We start from the raw sequence: 24,856 nt of genomic DNA on the forward strand, positions 1-24,856 counted from the left end.
AAAAGAAATTATCCAGTTATTACCTACTATCTAGCCATTTCACATTGGCTAAATATGCATGCTTAACTAATGCGTAAATCATTCATTAACGTAAGTAGGAAGTTTACATACACTTAGGTTGGAGTCATTAAAAATCGTTTTTCAACCACTCCACAAATTTCTTGTTAAACCTCTTACATCTAGACGTTCCGCTAGCGGAAGACCTGCTCCAATATCCAATGATAGGCGTGGCGCGAAATACAAACTCCTCGAAAATCCGAAAACTTCCATTTTTCAAACATATGACTCTTTTACACCATTTTAAAGACAAGACTCTCCTTTATCTAACCACACTGTCCGATTTCAAAAAGGCTTTACAGCGAAAGCAAAACATTAGATTATGTCAGCAGAGTACCCAGCCAGAAATAATCAGACACCCATTTTTCAAGCTAGCATATAATGTCACATAAACCCAAACCACAGCTAAATGCAGCACTAACCTTTGATGATCTTCATCAGATGACACTCCTAGGACATTATGTTATACAATACATGCATGTTTTGTTCAATCAAGTTCATATTTATATCAAAAAACAGCTTTTTACATTAGCATGTGACGTTCAGAACTAGCATTCCCACCGAACACTTCCGGTGAGTTTACTAAATTACTCACGATAAACGTTCACAAAAAACATAACAATTATTTTAAGAATTATAGATACAGAACTCCTTTATGCAATCGCGGTGAAAGCACATTTTGCAATATTCTGAGTAGATAGCCCGGCCATCATGGCTAGCTATTTTGACACCCACCAAGTTTGGTACTCACCAAACTCAGATTTACTATAAGAGAAATTGAATTACCTTTGCTGTTCTTCGTCAGAATGCACTCCCAGGACTTCTACTTCAATAACAAATGTTGGTTTGGTTCCAAATAATCCATAGTTATATCCAAATAGCGGCGTTTTGTTGTGCGTTCAAGAGACTATCCGAAGGGTAAAGAAGGGTGACGCGCCCGGCGCGTTTCGTGACAAAAAATTTCAAAATATTCCATTACCGTACTTCGAAGCATGTCAAACCCTGTTTAAAATAAAATTTTTATGCGATTTTTCTCTTAAAAAAGCGATAATATTCCGACCGGGAAACCCTGTTTTCGTTCAAAGACTGAAAATAAAAACATGGAGTCGTCTCGTGCACGCGCGCACCAGTCTCATTGTTCTCAGATCGACCACTATCCAAATGCGCTACTGTTTTTAAGCCATGGCCTGCAAAGTCATCATTCAACGTTCTGGCTCCTTCTGAGAGCCTATGGGAGCGTTAGAAAATGTCACGTTACAGCAGAGATCCCCTGTTTTGGATAGAGATGATCAAGAAGGCCAAGAAATAGTCAGAGAGGGCGCTTCCTGTTTGGAATCTTCTCAGGTTTTGGCCTGCCAAATGAGTTCTGTTATACTCACAGACACCATTCAGACAGTTTTAGAAACTTTGGAGTGTTTTCTATCCAAAACTACTAATTATATGCATATTCTAGTTTCTGGGCAGGAGTAATAATCAGATTAAATCGGGTACGTTTTTTATCCGGCCGTGAAAATACTGCCCCCTATCCATAACAAGTTAACAAACTATAGTTTGGGCAAGTCGGTTAGGACATCTACTTTGTGCATGACACAAGTCATTTTTCCAACAATTGTTTACAGACATATTATTTCACTTCTAATTCAGTGGGTCAGAAGTTTACATACACTAAGTTGACTGTGCCTTTAAACAGCTTGGAAAATCCCAGAAAATGATGTCATGGCTTTAGAAGCTTCTGATAGGCTAATTGACATCATTTGAGTTAATTGGATGTGTACCTGTGGATGTATTTCAAGGCCTACTTTCAAACTCAGTGCCTCTTTCCTTGACATCATGGGAAAATCAAAAGAAATCAGCCAAGACCTCAGAAAAAAAATTGTCGACCTCCACATGTCTGGTTCAACCTTGGGAGCAATTCCAAACGCCTGAAGGTACCACGTTCATCTGTATAAACAATTGTACGCAAGTATCAACACCATGGGACCACGTAGCCGTCGTGCCGCTCAGGAAGGAGATGCGTTCTGTCTCCTAGAGATGAACGTACTTTGGTGCGAAAATTGCAAATCAGTCCCAGAACAACCGCAAAGGACCTTGTGAAGATGCTGGAGGAAACAGGTACAAAAGTATCTATATCCACAGTAAAACGAGTCCTATATCGACATAACCTGAAACACCGCTCAGCAATGAAGAAGCCACTGCTCCAAACCGCCATAAAAAGCCAGACTACGGTTTGCAACTGCACATGCAGACAAAGTTCGTACTTTTTGGAGAAATGTCCTATGGTCTGATGAAACAAAATAGAACTGTTTGGCCGTATTGACCATAGTTATGTTTGGAGGATAAAGGGGAAGGCTTTCAAGCCGAAGAACACCTTCCCAGCATCATGTTGTGGGGGTGCTTTGCTGCAGGAGGGACTGGTGCACTTCACAAAATAGATGGCATCATGAGGCAGGAAATTTATGTGGATATATTGAAGCATCATCTCAAAACATAAGTCAAGGAGTTAATGGGGATTCCAAATGGACAATGACCCCAAGCATACTTCCAAAGTTATGGCTTAAGGACAACAAAGTCAAGGTATTGGAATGACCATCACAAAGCCCTGACCTCATTCCTATAGAACATTTGTGAGCAGAACTGAAAAAGCGTGTGCGAGCAAGGAGGCCTACAAACCTGACTCAGTTACACCAGCTCTGTCAGGAGGAATGGGCCAATATTCACCCAACTTATTGTGAGAAGTTTTAGAAGGGTACCCAAAACGTTTGAAGGCAATTTAAAGGCAATGCTACCAAATACTAATTGAGTGTGTAAACTTCTGACTCACAGGGAATGTGATGAAAGAAAGAAAAGCTGAAATAAATCATTCTCTCTACTATTCTGACATTTCACATTCTTAAAATAAAGTGGTGATCCTAACTGACCTAAGACAGGGACTTTTTACTAGGATTAAATGTCAGGAATTGTGAAAAACGGAGTTTAAATGTATTTGACTAAGGTGTATGTAAACTTCCGACTTCAACTGTATGAACTTTCACAGTGAATGCTTTTGTTTATTCGTTTCGTGCGAATTAATTGAACATCGCCAAATGCATCATAAAAAAATATTGGGCCTATTTAATGCAAACCTTGCTGTTAATAGATCACAACGCAGCATACAACTGAGCTAAACGTTTGTAAATGACAAGTTCACTTTGTCATTCATAGCCTAAAAACGCATATCAAGTGCAAATGCGCTGTTTTGCCCATATCTGAAGGCTGGGAGGTATTTAGGATGTCTCCTACTGTGGATCGGTAAAATATCGTAATGATTATGATTACACTACCTATATTCAAATATTATGGCGACACTTGGAAACCAAGCTCAAGTTTTCAGTGTGGCCTGTTATCGTCCAGACTTGTTGAAATATCTTCTGGACTTGAAAAAAATCTCCAGGCTTTCGTCATAGATGTCAATTTTTTGAAAAATATAACAATTCTTACAGGTGGCAGTTTTGAAAAAAAAAAAAACGAATCCCGTCCGAATCGTTCTCTGGTATAACGGACATTCTGTGGTAATAAATACATAACCAATGTTCTCTTGTAATACTAGTCCCGTGCGAATAGGGCTAAAGACAACACCCTGGTCAAATCATTCTGTCATACAAAATATGTATCCAACTGTCAAGGTCACATACCTAATCGTTGCCTGGTATATTTCATTAAGCCCTAGCCGCCTTCAAACATTTGCTCATTTGGCAGATAATAAAAAAGTAGTCCATTATCATGGTGTAGGCTATTTAGCCTGTGAATGTGTTTGCTTGTACATTGAGTGTCTTTGAGGATCTAACTTGCCTAACTTTGATCAATTCAAATAACTTATTTTTCCTGTGAGAAGTTTTTGTGTTTCATAAAACAAAAACAAGTATGCAAATAGCATGCAAACAAATGTGCAGTAATATAACATTCACATCCGGTAGAGAACATTGAGATTGACAGTCATTGAATAGTTCCTCTCTTCTGTCTGTTTTGGCAGGAAGGAGCTGCTGCAATGTGGCGCCCTAAATCCAGAGAGAGACCTGTACCTAGGAAAACTGGCCCTCACCAAGTTCCCCAAGAGCCCCGAGACATGGATACACAGGTAGGACTGGATAGGTGTGTGTGTGTGTGTGTGTGTGTGTGTGTGTGTGTGTGTGTGTGTGTGTGTGTGTGTGTGTGTGTGTGTGTGTGTGTGTGTGTGTGTGTGTGTGTGTGTGTGTGTGTGTGTGTGTGTGTGTGTGTGTGTGTGTGTGTGTGTGTGTGTGTGGTGTTTCCCTGCGCGTGTGTCCACGTTCAATATTTTTAAATATTAAACTGTAACTGACGGTTTTACGATGCATGTTTAGTCACCGGTGGACCAAAATATTTGAGTGCTTCTAAAACGATGGCATTTATAGGTTCCACTGTAAATCCTCTCACACACTTAAACACAACACACACTCATACACACACACTCACACATTTACACACACTCAAACATGTCACATGCACATACACACGGTTAAACAGGTCCAATCTTTACTGCCTCTACTGAGTCCCTGCTCGACTCTAAACCAGGCTACAGAATAAATCTGTTGAAATATTATTGATGTAGTAAAGTTATACAATTTACCACCACTAACCCAAGCTGGGAGGGAGGAAGGGATGGAGAGAGTTAATGAGGGATGAAGAGAGAAGGAAAGCAAGAGAGTGTGGGTTGGAGAGAAAAGGGAGAGGGAGAGAGGGGGTGGTGGTGGAGAGAGAAGGATGGAGAAATACTTAGTAATAAAGAGAGAGAAACAGAGGAAGGCACAGAAGGAGTGAGAGAGTGGGGATATCTTTCTTGCGAGACGGACGGTCTAACCTATTTCCCACAGTTTAACCCCCCCGTTCCCCACCATCCCCGTCATGTTAGATCAGGACCAAGCCCACGCCGGTAGGCCGTAAGATCACATCCCATTAGAAAGACACCCTGCGTGCCCCAAGTGGCCCTAGGAAATTATGGTCACATGATTATCAGTGGCCTGACACTGGTTTCATTCAGTATATTGTAGAAGGAGGGGGAAAAGGGAGGAAGGATGAGGGGCGAGAGGTAGAAAGCGGGTAGAAACAGATAGAGAGAGGGACAATTACACACACTTACACACGTAACACACACACATACAGTTGAAGTCGGAAGTTTACATACACCTTAGCCAAATACATTTAAACTCAGTTTCACAATTCCTGACATTTAATCCTTGTAAAAATTCCCTGTCTTAGGTCAGTTAGGATCACCACTTTATTTTAAGAATGTGAAATGTCAGAATAATAGTGGAGAGAATTATTTATTTCAGCTTTTATTTCTTTCATCACATTCCCAGTGGGTCAGAAGTTGACATACAATCAATTAGTATTTGATAGCATTGCCTTTAAATTGTTTAACTTGTGTCAAACGTTTTGGGTAGCCTTCCACAAGCTTCCAACAATAAATTGGGTACATTTTAGCCCATTCCTCCTGACAGAGCTGGTGTAACGGAGTCAGGTTTAAAAAAATAATAATTGTATTTAACCAGGTAGGCTAGTTGAGAGCAAGTTCTCATTTACAACTGCGACCTGGCCAAGATAAAGCACAGCAGATTGACACATACAACAACACAGAGTTACACATGGAATAAACAAACATACTGTCAACAATACAGTAGAAAAAAGTCTATATACAGTGTGTGCAAATGAGGTAAGATAAGGGAGGTAAGGCAATAAATAGGCCATGGTGGCAAAGGAATTACAATATAGCAATTAAACACTGGAATGGTAGATGTGCAGAAGGTGACTGTGCTAGTAGAGGTACTGGGGTGCAAAGGAGCAAGATAAATACAGTATGGGGATGAGGTAGTTGGAAGGGCTATGTATGGGCTATGTACAGGTGCAGTGATCTGTGAGCTGCTCTGACAGCTGGTGCTTAAAGCTAGTGAGGGAGATATGAGTCTCCAGCTTCAGTGATTTTTGCAGTTTGTTCCAGTCATTGTCAGCAGAGAACTGGAAGGACACACACACACACATTTACACACACTCAAACATGTCACATGCACATACACACGGTTAAACAGGTCCAATCTTTACTGCCTCTACTGAGGAATTGGCTTTGGGAGTGACCAGTGAGATATACCTGCTGGAGCGCGTGCTACAGGTGGGTGCTGCTATGGCGACCAGTGAGCTGAGATTAGGCGGGGCTTTACCTAGCAGAGACTTGTAGATGACCTGGAGCCAGTGGGTTTGGTGACGGGTAATGAAGCGAGGGCCAGCCAATGAGAGCGTACAGGTCGCAGTGGTGGGTAGTATATTGGGCTTTGGTGACAAAACGGATGGCACTGTGGTAGACTGAATCCAATTTGTTGAGTAGAGTGTTAGAGACTATTTTATAAGTGACATCGTCGAGGATCGGTAGGATGGTCAGTTTTACAAGGGTATGTTTGGCAGCATGAGTGAAGGATGCTTTGTTGCGAAATAGGAAGCCGATTCTAGATTTAATTTTGGATTGGACATGTTTAATGTGAGTCTGGAAGGAGAATTTACAGTCTAACCAGACACCCAGGTATTTGTAGTTGTCCACATATCGGTTGAAGAGCATGCATTTAGTTTTACTTGCATTTACGAGCAGTTGGAGGCCACGGAAAGAGAGTTGTATGGCATTGAAACTCGTCTGGAGGTTAGTTAACACAGTGTCCAAAGAAGAGCCTGAAGTATACAGAATGGTGTCGTCTGCGTAGAGGTGGATCAGAGAATCACCAGCTGCAAGAGTGACGTCATTGATGTATACAGAGAAAAGAGTTGGCCCGAGAATTGAACCCTGTGGCACCCCCATAGAGACAGCCAGAGGTCCGGACAACATGCCCTCCGATTTGACACACTGAACTCTATCAGAGAAGTAGTTGGTGAACCAGGCGAGGCAATCATTTGAGAAACCAAGGCTGTTGAGTCTGCCAATAAGAATGTGGTGATTGACAGAGTCGAAAGCCTTGGCCAGGTCAATGAATACGGCTGCACAGTAATGTCTCTTATCGATGGCAGTTATGATATTGTTTAGGACCTTGAGTATGGCTGAGGTGCACCCATGACCAGCTCTGAAACCAGATTGCGTAGCGGAGAATGTACGGTGGGATTCGAAATGGCCGGTAATCTGTTTGTTAACCTGTTGGGGATAGGGGGCAGTATTTGCACGGCCGGATAAAAAACGTACCCGATTTAATCTGTTTACTACTCCTGCCCAGTAACTAGAATATGCATATAAGTATTGGCTTTGCATAGAAAATACCCTAAAGTTTCTAAAACTGTTTGAATGGTGTCTGTGAGTATAACAGAACTCATATGGCAGGCAAAAACCTGAGAAGATTCCTTACAGGAAGTGGCCTGTCTGACCATTTCTTGCCCTCCTTGATCATCTCTATCCAAAACAGGGGATCTCTGCTGTTACGTGACACTTCCTACGGCTCCCATAGGCTCTCAGAACCCGGGAAAAAGCTGAATGATGTAATTCCAGGCGCTGGCTGAAACACACTAGCGCTTTTGGCAAGTGCTCTATCAGAGGGCCATCAGACTGAGGCTCGTGCATGAGGGGATCCCATGCTTTTACTTTCGCTCTCTTTGTAATAAAAAAACGATTTCCCGGTCGGAATATTATCGCTTTTTTATGAGAAAAATGGCAGAAAAATTGATTTTAAACAGCGGTTGACATGCTTCGAAGTACGGTAATGGAATATTTAGAATTTTTTTGTCACGAAATGCGTCGTGCTCGTCACCCTTATTTACCCTTTCGGATAGTGTCTTGAACGCACGAACAAAACGCCGCTATTTGGATATAACAATGGATTATTTGGGACCAAACCAACATTTGTTATTGAAGTAGAAGTCCTGGGAGTGCATTCTGACGAAGAACAGCAAAGGTAATAACATTTTTCTTATAGTAAATCTGACTTTGGTGAGTGCTAAACTTGCTGGGTGTCTAAATAGCTAGCAAGTTTAGCACTCACCATATTCAGATTTACTATAAGAAAAATGTTATTACCTTTGATGTCTTCGTCAGAATGCACTCCCAGGACTTCTACTTCAATAACAAATGTTGGAATTATGTTTTTTTTTTTAGTTTTTTTTTTACAAATTAATTAAAGATGAAAAGCTGAAATGTCTTCAGTCACTAAGTATTCAACCCCTTTGTTATGGCAAGCCTAAATAAGTCCAGGAGTAAAAAAGTCACATAAGTTGCATGGACTCACTGTGTGCAATCGTTGTGTTTAACATGCTTTTTGAATGACTACCTCATCTCTGTACCCCACACATCCAATTATCTGTAAGGTCCCTCAGTCGATCAGTGCCTTGCAAAGAAGGGCACCTGTTGGTAGTTGGGTAAAAAAATACCAAAAAACTGACATTTAATATCCCTTTGAGCACGTGTCAAACTCATTCCACAGAGAGCCAAGTGTCTGTGTATTTTTGCTCCACCCTTGTACTTGATTGATGAAATAAGGTAACAACATTGTAGTTACTCCACAAAACGAACCTAATTGACAGAGAGAAAACGAAGTCTGTACAGAATAAAAAATATTCCAAAACATGCATCTAAAGGCACTAAAGTAGTACTGCAAAAATGGTATGATGAAACTGGCTCTGAGGACCACCACAGGAAAGGAAGACCCGGAGTTAACTCTGCTGCAGAGGATAAGTTCATTAGAGTTACCAACTGGAAATTGCAGCCCAAATAAATGCAGTAACAGACACATCATAACATCAATTGTTCAGAGGAGACTGCGTGAGTCAGGCCTTCATGGTCGAATTGCTGCAACCGCCGTGTCTTTGTGAGACGCAGAGTATTTTGTATTTATTATGGATCCCCATTAGCTGCTGCCTTGGCAGCTACTCTTCCTGGGCTCTGGCAAAATTAAGGCAGTTATACAATTTTAAAAACATTACAATACATTTATTACAGAATTCACAACACACTAAATGTGTGCCCTCAGGCCCATTCTCCACTACCACATATCTACAACGCAAAATCCATGTGTACGTGTGTGTATAGTGCGTATGTTATCGTGTGTGTATGCATGTGTCTGTGCCTATGTTTGTGTTACTTCACAGTCTCCGCTGTTCCATAATGTGTATTTTTACCTGTTTTTTAGATCTGATTCTACTGCTTGCATCAGTTACCTGATGTGGAATAGAGTTCCATGTAGTCATGGCTCTATGTAGTACTGTCCGCCTCCCATAGTCTGTTTTGGACTTGGGGACTGTGAAGAGACTTCTGGTGGCATGTCTTGTGGGGTATGCATGGGTGTCCGAGCTTTGTGCTAGTATTTTAAACAGACAGCTTGGTACCTTCAGCTTGTCAACACCTCTTACGAAAACAAGTAATGAGGAAGTCAATCTCTCTTCCACTTTGAGCCGTGAGAGATTGACAGGCATATCGTTAATGTTAGCTCTCCGTATACTTTTAAGGACCAGCCGTGCTACCCTGTTCTGAGCCAACAGCAATTTTCCCAAGTCCCTCTTTGTGAACAGTAGTCCAGGTGCAACAAAACCAGGGCCTGTAGGACCTGCCTTGTTGATAGTGTTGTTAAGAAGGCAGTGTAGCGCTTTATTATAGACAGACTTCTCCCCATCTTAGCTACTGTTGTATCAATATGTTTTGACCATGACAGTTTACAATCCAAGGTTACTCCAAGCAGTTTATTCACCTGAACTTGCTCAATTTCCACATTATTCATTATGAGATGTTGTTGAGGTTTAGGGTTTAGTGAATGATTTGTCCCAAATATAATGCTTTTAGTTTTTGAAATATTTAGGACTAACTTATTCCTTGCTACCCATTCTGAAACTAACTGCAGCTCTTTGTGTTGCAGTCATTTCAGTCGCTGTAGTAGCTGACGTGTATAGCGTTGAGTCGGCCACATACATAGACACACTGGCCTTACTCAAAGCCAGTGGCATGTTGTTAGTAAAGATTGAAAAAAGCAGGGGGCCTAAACAGCTACCCTGGAGAATTCCTGCTTCTACCTGGATTATGTTGGAGAAGTTTCCATTAAAGAACACCCTCTGTGTTCTTTTAGACAAGTAGCTCTTTATACAGATTATAGCAGAGGTGTAAAGTCATAACCCATACGTTTTTGCAGCAGACTAGGATCGATAATGTCAAAAGCTGCACTGAAGTCTAGCAAGACAGCCCCCACAATAATTTTATCATAATTTTCTCTCAGCCAATCATCAGTCATTTGTGTAAGTGCTGTGCTTGTTGAGTGTCCTTCCCTATATGCGTGCTGAAAGTCTGTTGTCAATTTGTTTACTGTGAAATAACATTGTATCTGGTCAAACACATTTTTTCCCCAGAAGTTTACTAAGGGTTGGTAACAGGGTGATTGGTTGGCTATTTGAGCCATTAAAGGTGGCTTTACAATTCTTTGGGAGCAGAATGACTTTAGCTTCCCTCCAGGCCTGAGGGCACACACTTTCTAGTAGGCTTAAATTGAAGATGTGGCAAATAGGAGTGGCAATTATCGTCCGCTATTATCCTCAGTAATTTTCAATCCAGATTATCAGACCCCGTGGCTTGTCATTGTTGATAGACAACAATAATTTTTTCACCTCTTCCACACTGACTTTATGGAATTCAAAAGTACAATTATTGGTCAGATATACTTGAATGTGTAGTGTCAGCATTTGTTGCTGGCATGTCATCCCTAAGTTTGCTTATCTTGCCAATGAAAATGTAATTAAAGTTGTTGGCAATATCAGTGGGTTTTGTGATAAATGAGCCATCTGATTCAATGAATGATGTTGTCTTTTTTCCCAAAAATGTAATTTAAGGTGCTCCTAGGATTTTTACTATTATTATTTATATAATTTATCTTTGTTTCATAGTATAGTTTATTTTTATTTAGCTTAGTCACATGATTTCTTAATTTGCAGTACGTTTGCCAATCAGTTGGGCTGCCAGACTTATTTGCCATACCTTTTGCTTCATCCCTCTCAACCATACAATTTTTCAATTACTCGTCAATCCTAGAGGATTTAACCATTTTTATAATCATTTTCTTAATGGGTGCATGCTTATTAGTAACTGGAATAAGCGATTTCATAAATGTGTCCAGTGCAGCATCTGGTTGCTCCTTATTACACACCACAGATCAGCAAATATTCTTTACTTCATCAACATATGAATCACTACAAAACCTCTTATACACTATATTAGGCACAGCCTTTGGATCTTTGGTATTCCTAGATATGGCTATTATATTGTGAGCACTACATCCTATGGATTTGGATACTGCTTTAAAGCAAATTTGTGCAGCATTAGTTAAGATGTGATCAATACATGTTGATGATTTAATTCCTGTTCCTTGAGTAGGTGAATCCAAAATAGGTGACCTAAGTTTTGAATCCAAAATAGGTGACCTACGTGATTCGTGTAGATCCGATGAGAAAAGTTTGAGGGGGGCCGGGGGTGAGGCGCGTTTGGAGCAATACTGGCTGTATCCAAGGCTCAGCCAATCATTCACACAACAACAGAATGCAGCACGTGACTGAAGAGAGAAGAGACTACCAACTTGCTAGTTACAGCATCAGCGCACACTTTGGAAAGAGTGGAAAAGTGGAAAAGCAGTTTGCCAGTTACAGCAGCAGCGCGTCCCCTGGTGAGAACGAAGAGGTAGTTTAGAAGTCTGCCGACGAAGACGACGGAGGTGAGAAGGTGTATTTCATGAGCTGATCAAATAATTGAGTTTATGGTGTGAAAATCTGCTGGCTAACAAAGTCAGACAGCTAGCTTTAGCTAGCTAGTTAAAGTTACAACATCAGATGAGCTAACGTTAGCTATAGTATTAACTGGTATATGACTATTAACGTTCCTCAAGCTATAACATTGTTAGTTGCTCACTGGATCCTGACGGAAATCATCTATGAATTGTTAAATTACTTGTTAGATATTACTGCATTGTTGGAACTAGAAGCACAAGCATTTCTCTACACTCGCAATAATGTCTGCTAACCATGTGTATTTGACCAATAAAATTAGATTTGATGTTTTCCCTCTAGTTTTCAGAATGAAAGAATTAGGTGAAGATAAGGCATTGTTTGTTTAACGAGTGGATTCAGGGATTAAGTGTAGCTGGAGCTGGGCCTGGTTTAAGCTGGATGTCACTATAGAGGTGAAAGGAACACCACACACTTTCCCTCTTTCTTAGTTTTTCAATAAGGTGGATAAAAAGGGGTATGCCAGGTGTACTCTCTGCCTGAAATAGATCAATTATGCCAACAAAGGGTCTCATGCTCTTCTGCCACATTGTAGAACAGTTGTCCACAGGCAGACTGTGTACAATGTAATAACGTGCAGCGTAGCCCAGATACTGCCCAGATACTGCCCACCACCAGCACCATTCCACCAGGGGCCAGAGAAGATTAGGGAACAAGAGGCTCAGCTTCCTGTGCCCACTGTAGACTGCATAGCAAATGCAGAGGTACGTGTGTTAGGTAATTAGCATCACTATTTGAGAAGTCAGCATAGCACGTTAGGCAAATTTAGTGTGCAATTTACACAAGATATGTAGTGTGCCTGCTTTTAGTTAATTTCCGAATTTGTGTCTTCTAGGTGTTGTGACATGACTATCATTAATGCGATGACATGCTATTTATCGAATAATTAACTGTGTAATTATTACGTGATTAAATTAATCATGTAACAATTAACTCATTAGTAACCTGGGGCCCCACGGGAAAAGTTTGTTTAATGAGTTACCGTTTCCCGAATTAACTCAAATATCAATTTTGATATCATAGCAGTCAATCATTTCCTCATATCAGTCTCATTCTGAATGTTGCATAATCCGTTAAATATGCACGAACCCTAGTCTACATGATGGCTCAGCGATACACAAATTGGCTTAATTATTTATTTACTAATTAAATAATCACACAGAATTACATAAACACAGAGAATAGATTATACATTGATTACTAATATAATGCAATGAAAAGTCCCTAGTATACTAAACCGATATGACAGCTTGTTACACAATGAAAGGGGTGGGGGAAAGAAAGAGCGGGAGAAGGAGAGACAAATGAATTAAACTATCGTACATACAGTTGAATAATACGCTCATCGTCAGTATGAATATTTAGCAGCATAACAATAGCTCATTCGGATTTGGAAATGCAATGTACATTATTACGCTTGTATGTCTTTGTTGTCTTTTTCTGTTGAAATTGCCCGATCCGTGGAACAGTCTAGGCAACAAATAACATTGGATTGCTTTCTTTACATTTTTTAGCTGAGTTAGGTTCACATTAACCACTTTATTTTGCACACAAAGACTGATCATGTAGATCATATTCTATTCTTGACATATGTTGTTTAATTAGTTGAAACCTGCATTTCCCCCTGCAGGGATTCTTTGCATGTTTCAGTGCAAAACAAAAGTGTCACCTTTTTGGGTCCTCACCAGTTTGCATCCCTGATATTTACGCTTGTATGTCTGTCGTCTTTCTCTGTTGAAATCGCCCGATCCGTCTGTGACGAAAAGTCTCTGGTTGTGTAAGTCTCTGATTGTCCACCAGAGATCACCATGTCCTTACGCCAGTAGCAATCCTGCCACTGCTCCACGTTTTCTGGTCTAATGTAAATTTAGTTAGGAGTCCTTTATAAGCACTCTGGAAAAACTAGCCGTTCCATCCTTTTGGCATGTCTGTGCTCATGTGGGCATGGTTACTGACGGGTAAAACTTTACATGAAAAACAATTATCTCATTTAGAAGGCTAGAATCACATTTCATCTTCTCACAAATAGTTTCATATTTAATTATATAAGTTTTGCAACATTTAGATGTAACTCTGACATATACATTGGAAGGTCTTAGTTACAATGTTTCTGTTATAACGTCTTTAATGATATTACCAAACAATAAATGCTGACATGATTGTTCTTTAAGTCCCTCCTGACCATTTCCCACATCCTTTGTGTTAGGAATATTGTTTCATTATCCACTTTTGGATGTTGTAGTTTTGGCGGGAAGAATCTGCTTGTAACAGAAGGGTTATTTCCCCTCAATACTGCATGGCCAGGGAGAGACAGTTCCTGCAAGGTATTTATGACCGTCATAAAACTGGCCAACTACCCCAGGAGAGGGCGGTCTTGAAACCTTTGTTTAGCCGGCACCTTTTATCTCCATCCAGGAGGGCAAGTCATGACATAGGCTATGGTCCTTGGTGTCCTAGCAGAGCATTCCCTCCCATTTGCTATTGCTCCAGTAATTGTTGAGCTAGTGCAAAATCTTGCCATTGACAAGGTGGCTTTGGAGAGGATGAAGCTCTCGAGAACAGCATCATCCTACAAGATGGTCAATGGCCTAGGGCGGACCTTCTCCGAAAGGACCTTCTCAAACCTGAGGTTTCCTTTTTCTTTGAACTTGGATGAGAGCACATCTAACAGCAACAAAAAGGTTGTTCTCATATTTAATTATTGTTATCTTATCAATTTGGCATTCTATTATCTATTATCTATTCTATTATCTCTAATCTTATCTTACATTGTTGGAGAGCTCAAGTAGAAAGCATTTAATTGTCCAGTCAACATCTGTTTACTGTGCATTTGACAAAATAACCCTGATTTTGTTTGGTTTGATTTTTGAAGGTCCTCTCCATGCTGGTAAGCTACTACCATGATGACATCCGAAAGGTGGTGGTGGAGCACTTGGGGTCCCTGGAGGTCATAAAGGTGAATGCCGTCAGCTTAGACAGCGCGCTCTGCGACTTCTTCAACCATAACATCCAATGGAAATATCTGGTGAGCATGATGATGGATTCTTGTAGGGTCATGAGAGGTAGCAAGACCGGCATCGAGACAAAGATCTTCCAACCCTGCTCGACATTGATGGAGTCTCCTGTCATCACATCCACAATGCAGCAAAGAAGTTTGCAGAGCCCTTCGACCACCACCTTGAGCAGCTCTTCAATGATCTGCACACTGATCATCAGCGGTCTCCAGATCAAGTAAAAACAAGTATATTTTAAAGTTTGGTATTTACTTATCACTCAATGAATGAAATCTTTATTCATGAATTCATCATACTGAATTTATTCCAAATCTATCGTGTTTATGTGCAATCCTACCTTAAATGACAAAGAACAATAAAGGGGTAGTGTAAGGAAATAAATAATTCTCTCTCTTTTTGTCAAGTGATGTACCTCAAGGATATATGCCTGCCTCCAATCCTCAGAGGTTTGTGCCCCATCGCTGGCTGTCCGCATATGATGTCAGCATTTCAACACACAGAATGCTGTACTACGGGTTCCCGAGCAACGATGACCAGGAGCTGTAATAGGACCCACTGGAACACATTTATAAAGAAGACCACGTGAGCGAGAAGGCACAAGCGCGGATCAAGTCTTTGCACGAGGACCTCAACAGAAAAGGTGAAGATCATCACTAGTTCTATGTTCAAATGTTATTAGTCACATGCGCCGAATACAACAGGTTACAGTGTAATGCTTACTTACAAGCCCCGAACCAACAATGCAGTTTAGAAAATATGAATAAGAATAAGAAATAAAAGGAACAAGTAATTAAAGAGCCGCAGTAAATAACAATAACGAGACTATATACGGGGGTACCGGTGTCAATGTGCGGGGGCACCGGTTAGTTGAGGTAATTGAGGTAATATGTACATGTAGGTAGAGTTATTAAAGTGACTATGCATAGATAATAACAGAGTAGCAGCGGCGTAAAAGAGGGGGTGGGGGGGGTTGGGCAATGCAAATAGTCTGGGTAGCCATTTGATTGATGTTTAGGAGTCTTATGGCTTGGGGTTAGAAGCTGTTTAGAAGCCTCTTGGACCTAGACTTGGCGCTCTGGTACTGCTTACCGTGCGGTAGCAGAGTGAACAGTCTATGATTAGTGTGGCTGGAGTCTTTGACAATTTTTATGGCCTTCTTTTGACACCGCCTGTTATAGAGGTCCTGGATGGCAGAAAGCTTGGCCCCAGTGATGTACTGGGCCGTACGCACTACCCTCTGTAGTGCCTTGCTGTCGGAGGCCGAGCAGTTGCCATACCAGGCAGTGATGCAACCCCTCAGGATGCTTTCGATGGTGCAGCTGTAGAAACTTTTGAGGATCTGAGGACCCATGCCAAATATTTTCAGTCTCCTGAGGGGGAATATGCTTTGTGGTGCCCTCCTCACGACTGTCTTGGTGTGCTTGGACCATGTTAGTTTGTTGGTGATGTGGACACCACGAAACTTGAAGCTCTCAACCTGCTCCACTACAGCCCAGTCGATGAGAATGGCGGCGTGCTCGGTCCTCCTTTTCCTTTAGTCCACAATCATCTCCTTTGTCTTGATCACGTTGAGGAAGAGGTTGTTGTCCTGGCACCACCCGGCCAGGTCTCTGTCCACCTCCTTATAGGATGTCTCGTCGTTGTTGGTGATCAGACCTACCACTGTTGTGTCATCGGCAAACTTAATGGTGGTGTTGGAGTAGTGCCTGGCGGGGCCCCTGAGGGGCCCTGTGGGGAGGATCAGCATGGCAGATGTGTTGTTACCTACCCTTACCACCTGGTGGCAGCCCGTCAGTCCAGGATCCAGTTGCAGAGGGAGGTGTTTAGTCCCAGGGTCCTTGGCTTATTGATGAGCTTTGAGGTCACTATGGTGTTGAACTCTGAGCTGTAGTCAATGAATAGCATTCTCACATAGGTTCCTTTTGTCCAGGTGGGAAAGGGCAGTGGTGAGTGCAATAGAGATTGCATCATCTGTTAGGTTGGTATGCAAATTGAGTGGGTCTAGTGTTTCTGGGATAATGGTGTTGATGTGAGCCATGTCCAGCCTTTCAAAGCACTTCATGGCTACAGACTTGAGTGCTACAGGTCGGTAGTCATTTTGGCAGGTTACCTTCGTGTTCTTGTGCACAGGGACTATGGTGGTCTGCTTGAAACATGTTGGTATTACAGACTCGGACAGGGAGAGGTTGAAAATGTCAGTGAAGGCTGCGAGTTGGTCAGCCTGCGGCCTTGTGAATATTGACCTGTTTAAAGGTCTTACTCACATCTGCTACGGAGAGCTTGATCACACAGTCGTCCGGAACAGCTGGTGCTCTCATGCATGTTTTAGTGTTATTTGCCTTGAAGCGAGCATAGAAGTTAATTTGCCTGTCTGGTAGGCTTGTGTCACTGGGCAGCTCTTGGCTGTGATTCCCTTTGTAGTCTGTAGTGGTTTACAAGCCATGCCATGGTTACCAGTGATGAGCAAAATGTACCTTATTGACACTTAACTTACTGATTCTGTTTTCACAGGCATGACACAGCAAGGAAAAGACAGAAAGAAGAGTGACCAGGAAGGTGTGGCATGAGGGCACTACAACTGACCTACAACTCAGAATTTACGTGGGTGTACTGCCTATCATGAAGGAACACGTAATGGTTTTCCCGGTGGGTTTTTTCTATCTGCGACTGTTGGCTACACCTGTATATACAATGTTGTATTTCACAACAGCTTGTTTTACATTCACAGGGTAGCCAGACGTTGGTACATAAGCTCCACGACAAGCAGCTTGAAACTTTTCAATGCTGAATACATCACTAAAGTGTCACCCAAGACTATGGGAGTGATGGTACTTAAGGAGAAGATGCTGCTGTTTGCCAGGGAGATGTATGTGGGGCGGGAAGCAGATGGATTCTGAACCAGGAATCCTAATCATGCTGTTAGTACCCTACAATTTAATTACATTTAATACTTTATCTTTTTTCTCATTGTTTCAAAACAGTTTTGTGGTGTTCTATATTTCAGCTGCTGAAGTCTTTCATGGAACAGGTCACCAAAGCCTTGCAAAGTCACACACTGAGGTCACTGTCTGCTCTGGACCCGATTTTGAGAGGCCACTCGCAGGTAGCGATCCAGTTGAAGAAGCCCTGCGCAATGTTGGGCCACCTCTCACTTGCCGGCAGTGATCTCCACCAGGAGATCATGCGATACAACATTGATCCATGCCTGGCCAGCTTCAAGGAGGGAGATGACATGGTGGAGTGGTGGGCTCATGTCTTGGCCCAGACACCTTATCCAGCCCTGGGTAATGTGGTGAAAGGTGCCCTCTCTGTCTTTCATGGTCCCAGGGTTGAATCTTCATTTAGCTGGATGAACGACATCATTGATACACGAAGCACCAACATCAACATCTCAACTTTCAATGCAATACAGACTGTGAAGTACACCCTGCAGACCAGGCAGAAGACCGCAGTGGAGATGTTTAAATGGGAGGATGCAAGGTTTGGAGAGGTGGACTGAAGGCTCTGCAGAAACATCAGTTCAGCAGGAACAGTAGACAAGACCCAGTGGCAGCGGAGTCTGCTGGAAGACCAAAGACGACATCTCGGGTATGGCTGTCAGCCATCTGGAAGCGCTCAGGAGAGCAAGACGGCGGTAGCTGAAGAGGAGAAGAGGGCAAGGCTCAAGCATGCCGCAAAACAGCGCAAGCGGGCACTTGAAATACTTGTCCAGGTTCTGAAAAAGAAGTAGGGGAAAACCCTCTACCCAGCCCTCTACTTCCCTCCAGTACTCTCCCTTTGTCAAATAAATCCCAAATTGTTCCTGGCCTAGGACGCAGCATCCGAGGCCTGTTTTCTGCCACCATTTACCTTAATTTGATGGGCTATATTTTTATGTTTGCAATTCAGATATTTTTTTTCAGAAAGTGTTCTGAAACTGTATGTGGGTATAGGAAAGAGTTCTATTTGGGTTTCATTTAACTTTCCCTCAGAAATGTTCTGTTCTGTTGGGCAGAACAGCATCAGAGGGACTGTTCCTGAAAGCTAGATCAATGAGTTAGCTAGCTAACTTTCCAGAATATCTTGAAATAACTCCATCTTTGGAGAACTATTGACCTAAAATGTATGTGGTATTATATTGACTCGACTACATAAACCAGTATAAAATATGAATGTATTGTTTATTTTGTGGACTTGAGTGTCATGTGCAGTAAAGTATGGCAACAAATAACATTGGATTGTTTTCCTTAAAATGTTTAGCTATGAGTTAGGTTCACATTAACCACTTTTTATTTTACACACAGAGACTGATCATGTAGATCATATTCTTTGTTGGTTAATTAATACACAGATTCAGCCTAAAAGTCACTAGAAATTTGAATTTTAAAGCTGATTTACAGTAAAAAAAATCCCCTTAAAATCCCCTTAACACATGTTTTGTGTGTTTCAGTGCAAAGAAAATGTGTCACATTTTTTGGACAGTTAGCATCCCTGCCACTGTGAAGCATAAAGAAGGAGTTGTGATGGTGTGGGGGTGCTTTGCTCGTGACACAGTCAGTGATTTATTTAGGATTCAAGGCACACTTAACCAGCATGGTTACCACAGCATTCTGCAGCGATACGCCATCCCTTCTGGTTTGCGCTTAGTGGGATTATTATTTGTTTTTCAACAGGACAATGACCCAACTCACCCCCAGTCTGTGTAAGGGCTATTTGACCAAGAAGGAGAGTGATGGAGTATATCTATATATCTTTTACAAATGTTAGAATTCGTTTTCCACTTTGACGTTAGAGTATTCCGTGTAGATCGTTGACAAAAAAATTACAATTAAATCAATTTTAATACCACGTTGTAGCACAACAAAATGTGTAGAAAGTCAAGGTGTGAATAGTTTCTGAAGGCACTGTGTATGGCCGTATATGGTGTGTACAGGACATGATCAAACTGACCCAAAATGACCCCTCATCTGGCCAGCAAAGTGTTTAGCAGCCTGAGAAGGCTGTGGTTGCACAATGCATTCTGAGAATGTCATCGCAGTTGATAGGTCACTTACGTAGCTGTTTTGTATTGATGTTATCCAGGCCTTTTGTCCTGGCTCTGTTGTTGAACCAGATGCTTACTATAGGCTCGGTTGGTTCTGGGTTTAGGGCTGTTTTGGGAGCCGAGGGTATTTGAGGTGCGTGTGTGTGTTCAGTCAGTGTATATAGTTAAACATTCCCCCTGTGTTTCCAGGCGCTGGGTACTACAGCAGGTGCTACGGGAATGTTCTTCCCCCAGCTCAGACAGGAAGAAGCAGGGTGACAGTGACTTGCGTGACGCAGCAGAGAGGACGCAGCTTAGTGAGCGCCTCCACAGGGTTCTACACGACGAGATGAAGGTATGCGCCGACGCCGCCAGCCGCTACCCTAGCAACTACAACGCCTGGTCGCACCGTATCTGGGTCCTGCAGAACATGGCCCAGGGCAACCTGAAGGTAGGAGTAGGACGAGATAGGGTCTCTCTCTATCTCTCTCTCTCTCTCTCTCTCTCTCTCTCTCTCTACCTCTCTCTCTCTCTCTGCCTCTCTCTCTCTCTCTCTGCCCCTCTCTCTCTCTCTCTCTGCCCCTCTCTCTCTCTCTCTGCCTCTCTCTCTCTCTCTCTCTCTGCCCCTCTCTCTCTCTCTCTCTGCCTCTCTCTCTCTGCCTCTCTCTCTCAATTCAATTGACTTTATTGACATGGCAAGTTCATTATTACTTACATTGTCAAAGTATACATATAGAAAATATATATATACACTGCTCAAAAAAATAAAGGGAACACTTAAACAACACAATGTAACTCCAAGTCAATCACACTTCTGTGAAATCAAACTGTCCACTTAGGAAGCAACACTGATTTCACATGCTGTTGTGCAAATGGAATAGACAACAGGTGGAAATTATAGGCAATTAGCAAGACACCCCCAATAAAGGAGTGGTTCTGCAGGTGGGGACCACAGACCACTTCTCAGTTCCTATGCTTCCTGGCTGATGTTTTGGTCACTTTTGAATGCTGGCGGTGCTTTCACTCTAGTGGTAGCATGAGACGGAGTCTACAACCCACACAAGTGGCTCAGGTAGTGCAGCTCATCCAGGATGGCACATCAATGCGAGCTGTGGCAAGAAGGTTTGCTGTGTCTGTCAACGTAGTGTCCAGAGCATGGAGGCGCTACCAGGAGACAGGCCAGTACATCAGGAGACGTGGAGGAGGCCGTAGGAGCGCAACAACCCAGCAGCAGGACCACTACCTCCGCCTTGGTGCAAGGAGGAGCAGGAGAAGCACTGCCAGAGCCCTGCAAAATGACCTCCAGCAGGCCACAAATGTGCATGTGTCTGCTCAAACGGTCAGAAACAGACTCCATGAGGGTGGTATGAGGGCCCGACGTCCACAGGTGGGGGTTGTGCTTACAGCCCAACACCGTGCAGGACGTTTGGCATTTGCCAGAGAACACCAAGATTGGCAAATTTGCCACTGGCACCCTGTGCTCTTCACAGATGAAAGCAGGTTCACACTGAGCACGTGACAGACGTGACAGAGTCTGGAGACGCCGTGGAGAACGTTCTGCTGCCTGCAACATCCTCCAGCATGACCGGTTTGGCGGTGGGTCAGTCATAGTGTGGGGTGGCATTTCTTTGGGGGGCCGCACAGCCCTCCATGTGCTCGCCAGAGGTAGCCTGACTGCCATTAGGTACCGAGATGAGATCCTCAGACCCCTTGTGAGACCATATGCTGGTGGGGTTGGCCCTGGGTTCCTCCTAATGCAAGACAATGCTAGACCTCATGTGGCTGGAGTGTGTCAGCAGTTCCTGCAAGAGGAAGGCATTGATGCTATTGACTGGCCCGCCCGTTCCCCAGACCTGAATCCAATTGAGCACATCTGGGACATCATGTCTCGCTCCATCCACCAACGCCACATTGCACCACAGACTGTCCAGGAGTTGGCGGATGCTTTAGTCCAGGTCTGGGAGGAGATCCCTCAGGAGACCATCCGCCACCTCATCAGGAGCATGCCCAGGCGTTGTAGGGAGGTCATACAGGCACGTGTAGGCCACACACACTACTGAGCCTCATTTTGACTTGTTTTAAGGACATTACATCAAAGTTGGATCAGCCTGTAGTGTGGTTTTCCACTTTAATTTTGAGTGTGACTCCAAATCCAGACCTCCATGGGTTGATAAATTGGATTTCCATTGATTATTTTTGTGTAATTTTGTTGTCAGCACATTCAACTATGTAAATAAAAAAGTATTTAACCTCTCTAGGGTAGGTGGCACCAAATCGTCCCACCTACGTAACAGCCAGTGGAATCCTGTGGCGCGTTATTCAAATACCTTAGAAATGCTATTACTTCAATTTCTCAAACATATGACTATTTTACAGCATTTTAAAGACAAGACTCTCGTTAATCTAACCACACTGTCCGTTTTCAAAAAGGCTTTACAACGAAAGCAAAACATTAGATTATGTCAGCAGAGTACCCAGCCAGAAATAATCAGACACCCATTTTTCAAGCTAGCATATAATGTCACAAAAACCCAGAAGACAGCTAAATGCAGCACTAACCTTTGATGATCTGCATCAGATGACACACCTAGGACATTATGTTACACAATACATGAATTTTTTGTTCAATCAAGTTCATATTTATATCAAAAAACAGCTTTTTACATTAGCATGTGACGTTCAGAACTACCATACCCCCCGCAAACTTCCGGTGAGACAAGAAGAACAAGATCTTGTCAGAGAGGGCACTTCCTGTAATGAATCTTCTCAGGTTTTTGCCTGCCATATGAGTTCTGTTATACTCACAGACACCATTCAAACAGTTTTAGAAACTTTAGGGTGTTTTCTATCCAAAGCCAATAATTATATGCATATTCTAGTTACTGGGTAGGAGTAGTAACCAGATTAAATCGGGTACGTTTTTTATCCGGCCGTGTAAATACTGCCCCCTAGCCCTAACAGGTTTTAATAACATTAGTCTTTCATTCAGATCTAGGATGTGTTGTTTAAGTGTTCCCTTTATTTTTTTGAGTATTATATATATATATATATATATATATATATATATATAAATAAATAAATGAATGGTGGGACCAACAGCAATAATAATACTAGTAGTGGACATGGGATTACCATTAACAACAACTACAACAACAATATTAATCAGAACAACAATACATTAAAGCAATGGTAGTAGACCAGTGTCAACATGACTGAGAAGACACATGACATGGTATGAAAGACGAAACAAAACAAGATGGGAAATATTATTGACATTACATTGCACTTTTCACCGGCTGTCCCTCAGGTTGTGGCAGGAGGACACATATTTGGCTGCCAAAACTGCACATTTTGGCTTTTCACCCTATAAATGTTATATTTTTTCTTCAACTTTTATAGTTTCAAATTCTTTGTATTGATTTATAATTTGGGGAAAGAAATATTCACTTAGGTCTGAGTATTTGTCACAGTGTAATAGGAAATACAGCTCTGTCTCTACCTCTCCCCTGGATCAGAGTGAGCACAGCCTGTCCTCTCTGGGCAGCCAGGTTTGTCTGTGACGACCGGTCTCTATAGCCAGACTGTGCTCATTGAGTCTGTACCTAGTCAATGTTTTCCTCAGTTTTCTATCAGTCACAGTGGTCAGATAGTCTGCCACCATGTACTGTCTGTTTAGAGCAAAATAGCATTGAAGTTTACTTAGATTTTTTTGTGGTGTCTTTCCAAAAGGTGATATATTTTTCTTTTTGTTTTGTGATGATTTGGTTGGGCAAGAGTGCTATCCTGAGGCTCAATGGGGTTGGTTTGGGTTTGTGAACTGAGCCTCAGAACCAGCTGGCTGAGGGGACTCTTCTCTGGTTTCAGCTCTTGACATTGTAGAGCTGTGTGATGGAATGTTTTGGGGTCACTTGTTTTTAGATGGTTGTAAAATTTCATGGCTCTTTTTTCTATTAGAATGAGGAGGGGGCATTGGCCCAATTCTGCTCTACAGTGAGGGAAAAAAGTATTTGATCCCCTGCTGATTTTGTACGTGTGCCTACTGACAAAGAAATTATCAGTCTATAATTTTAATGGTAGGTTTATTTCAACAGTGAGAGACAGAATAACAACAAAAAAATCCAGAAAAACGCATGTTATAAATTGAGGGAAATAAGTATTTGACCCCTCTGCAAAACATGACTTACTACTTGGTGGCAAAACCCTTGCTGGCAATCACAGTGGTTAGACGTTTCTTGTAGTTGGCCACCAGGTTTGCACACATCTCAGGAGGGATTTTGTCCCACTCCTCTTTGCAGATCTTCTCCAAGTCATTAAGGTTTCGAGGCTGACGTTTGGCAACTCGAATCTTCAGCTCCCTCCACATATTTTCTATGGGATTAAGGTGTGGAGACTGGCTAGGCCACTCCAGGACCTTAATGTGCTTCTTCTTGAGCCACTCCTTTGTTGCCTTGGCCATGTGTTTTGGGTCATTGTCATGCTGGAATACCCATCCACGACCCATTTTCAATGCCCAGGCTGAGGGAAGGAGGTTCTCACCCAAGATTTGACGGTACATGGCCCCGTCCATCGTCCCTTTGATGCGGTGAAGTTGTCCTGTCCCCTAAGCAGAAAAACACCCCCAAAGCATAATGTTTCCACCTCCATGTTTGACGGTGGGGATGGTGTTCTTGGGGTCAAAGGCAGCATTCCTCCTCCTCCAAACACGGCGAGTTGAGTTGATTCCAAAGAGCTCCATTTTGGTCTCATCTGACCACAACACTTTCACCCAGTTGTCCTCTGAATCATTCAGATGTTCATTGGCAAACTTCAGACGGGCATGTATATGTGCTTTCTTGAGGGACCTTGCGGGCGCTGCAGGATTTCAGTCCTTCACGGCGTAGTGTTACCAATTGTTTTCTTGGTTACTATGGTCCCAGCTGCCTTGAGATCATTGACAAGATCCTCCTGTGTAGTTCTGGGCTGATTCCTCACCATTCTCATGATCATTGCAACTCCACAAGGTGAGATCTTGCAT

At 42.4% G+C, this 24,856-nt stretch overlaps 1 protein-coding gene across 1 annotated transcript in view; it reads left to right on the top strand.

Annotated features, from left to right (window-relative positions):
* Window positions 1–24,856, top strand: part of LOC115164097 (protein prenyltransferase alpha subunit repeat-containing protein 1) — a 76,025-nt gene that overhangs the window by 35,134 nt on the left and 16,035 nt on the right. Inside the window, exons 4-5 of the mRNA XM_029716215.1 lie at window positions 4,067–4,171; window positions 20,053–20,293. Of these exons, the coding sequence (XP_029572075.1) occupies window positions 4,067–4,171; window positions 20,053–20,293 (346 nt within the window). The remainder of the gene's footprint in view (window positions 1–4,066; window positions 4,172–20,052; window positions 20,294–24,856) is intronic.

Source organism: Salmo trutta, chromosome 27, assembly GCF_901001165.1.
Source record: "Salmo trutta chromosome 27, fSalTru1.1, whole genome shotgun sequence".
In the NCBI taxonomy this organism is placed as follows: Eukaryota; Metazoa; Chordata; class Actinopteri; order Salmoniformes; family Salmonidae; genus Salmo; species Salmo trutta.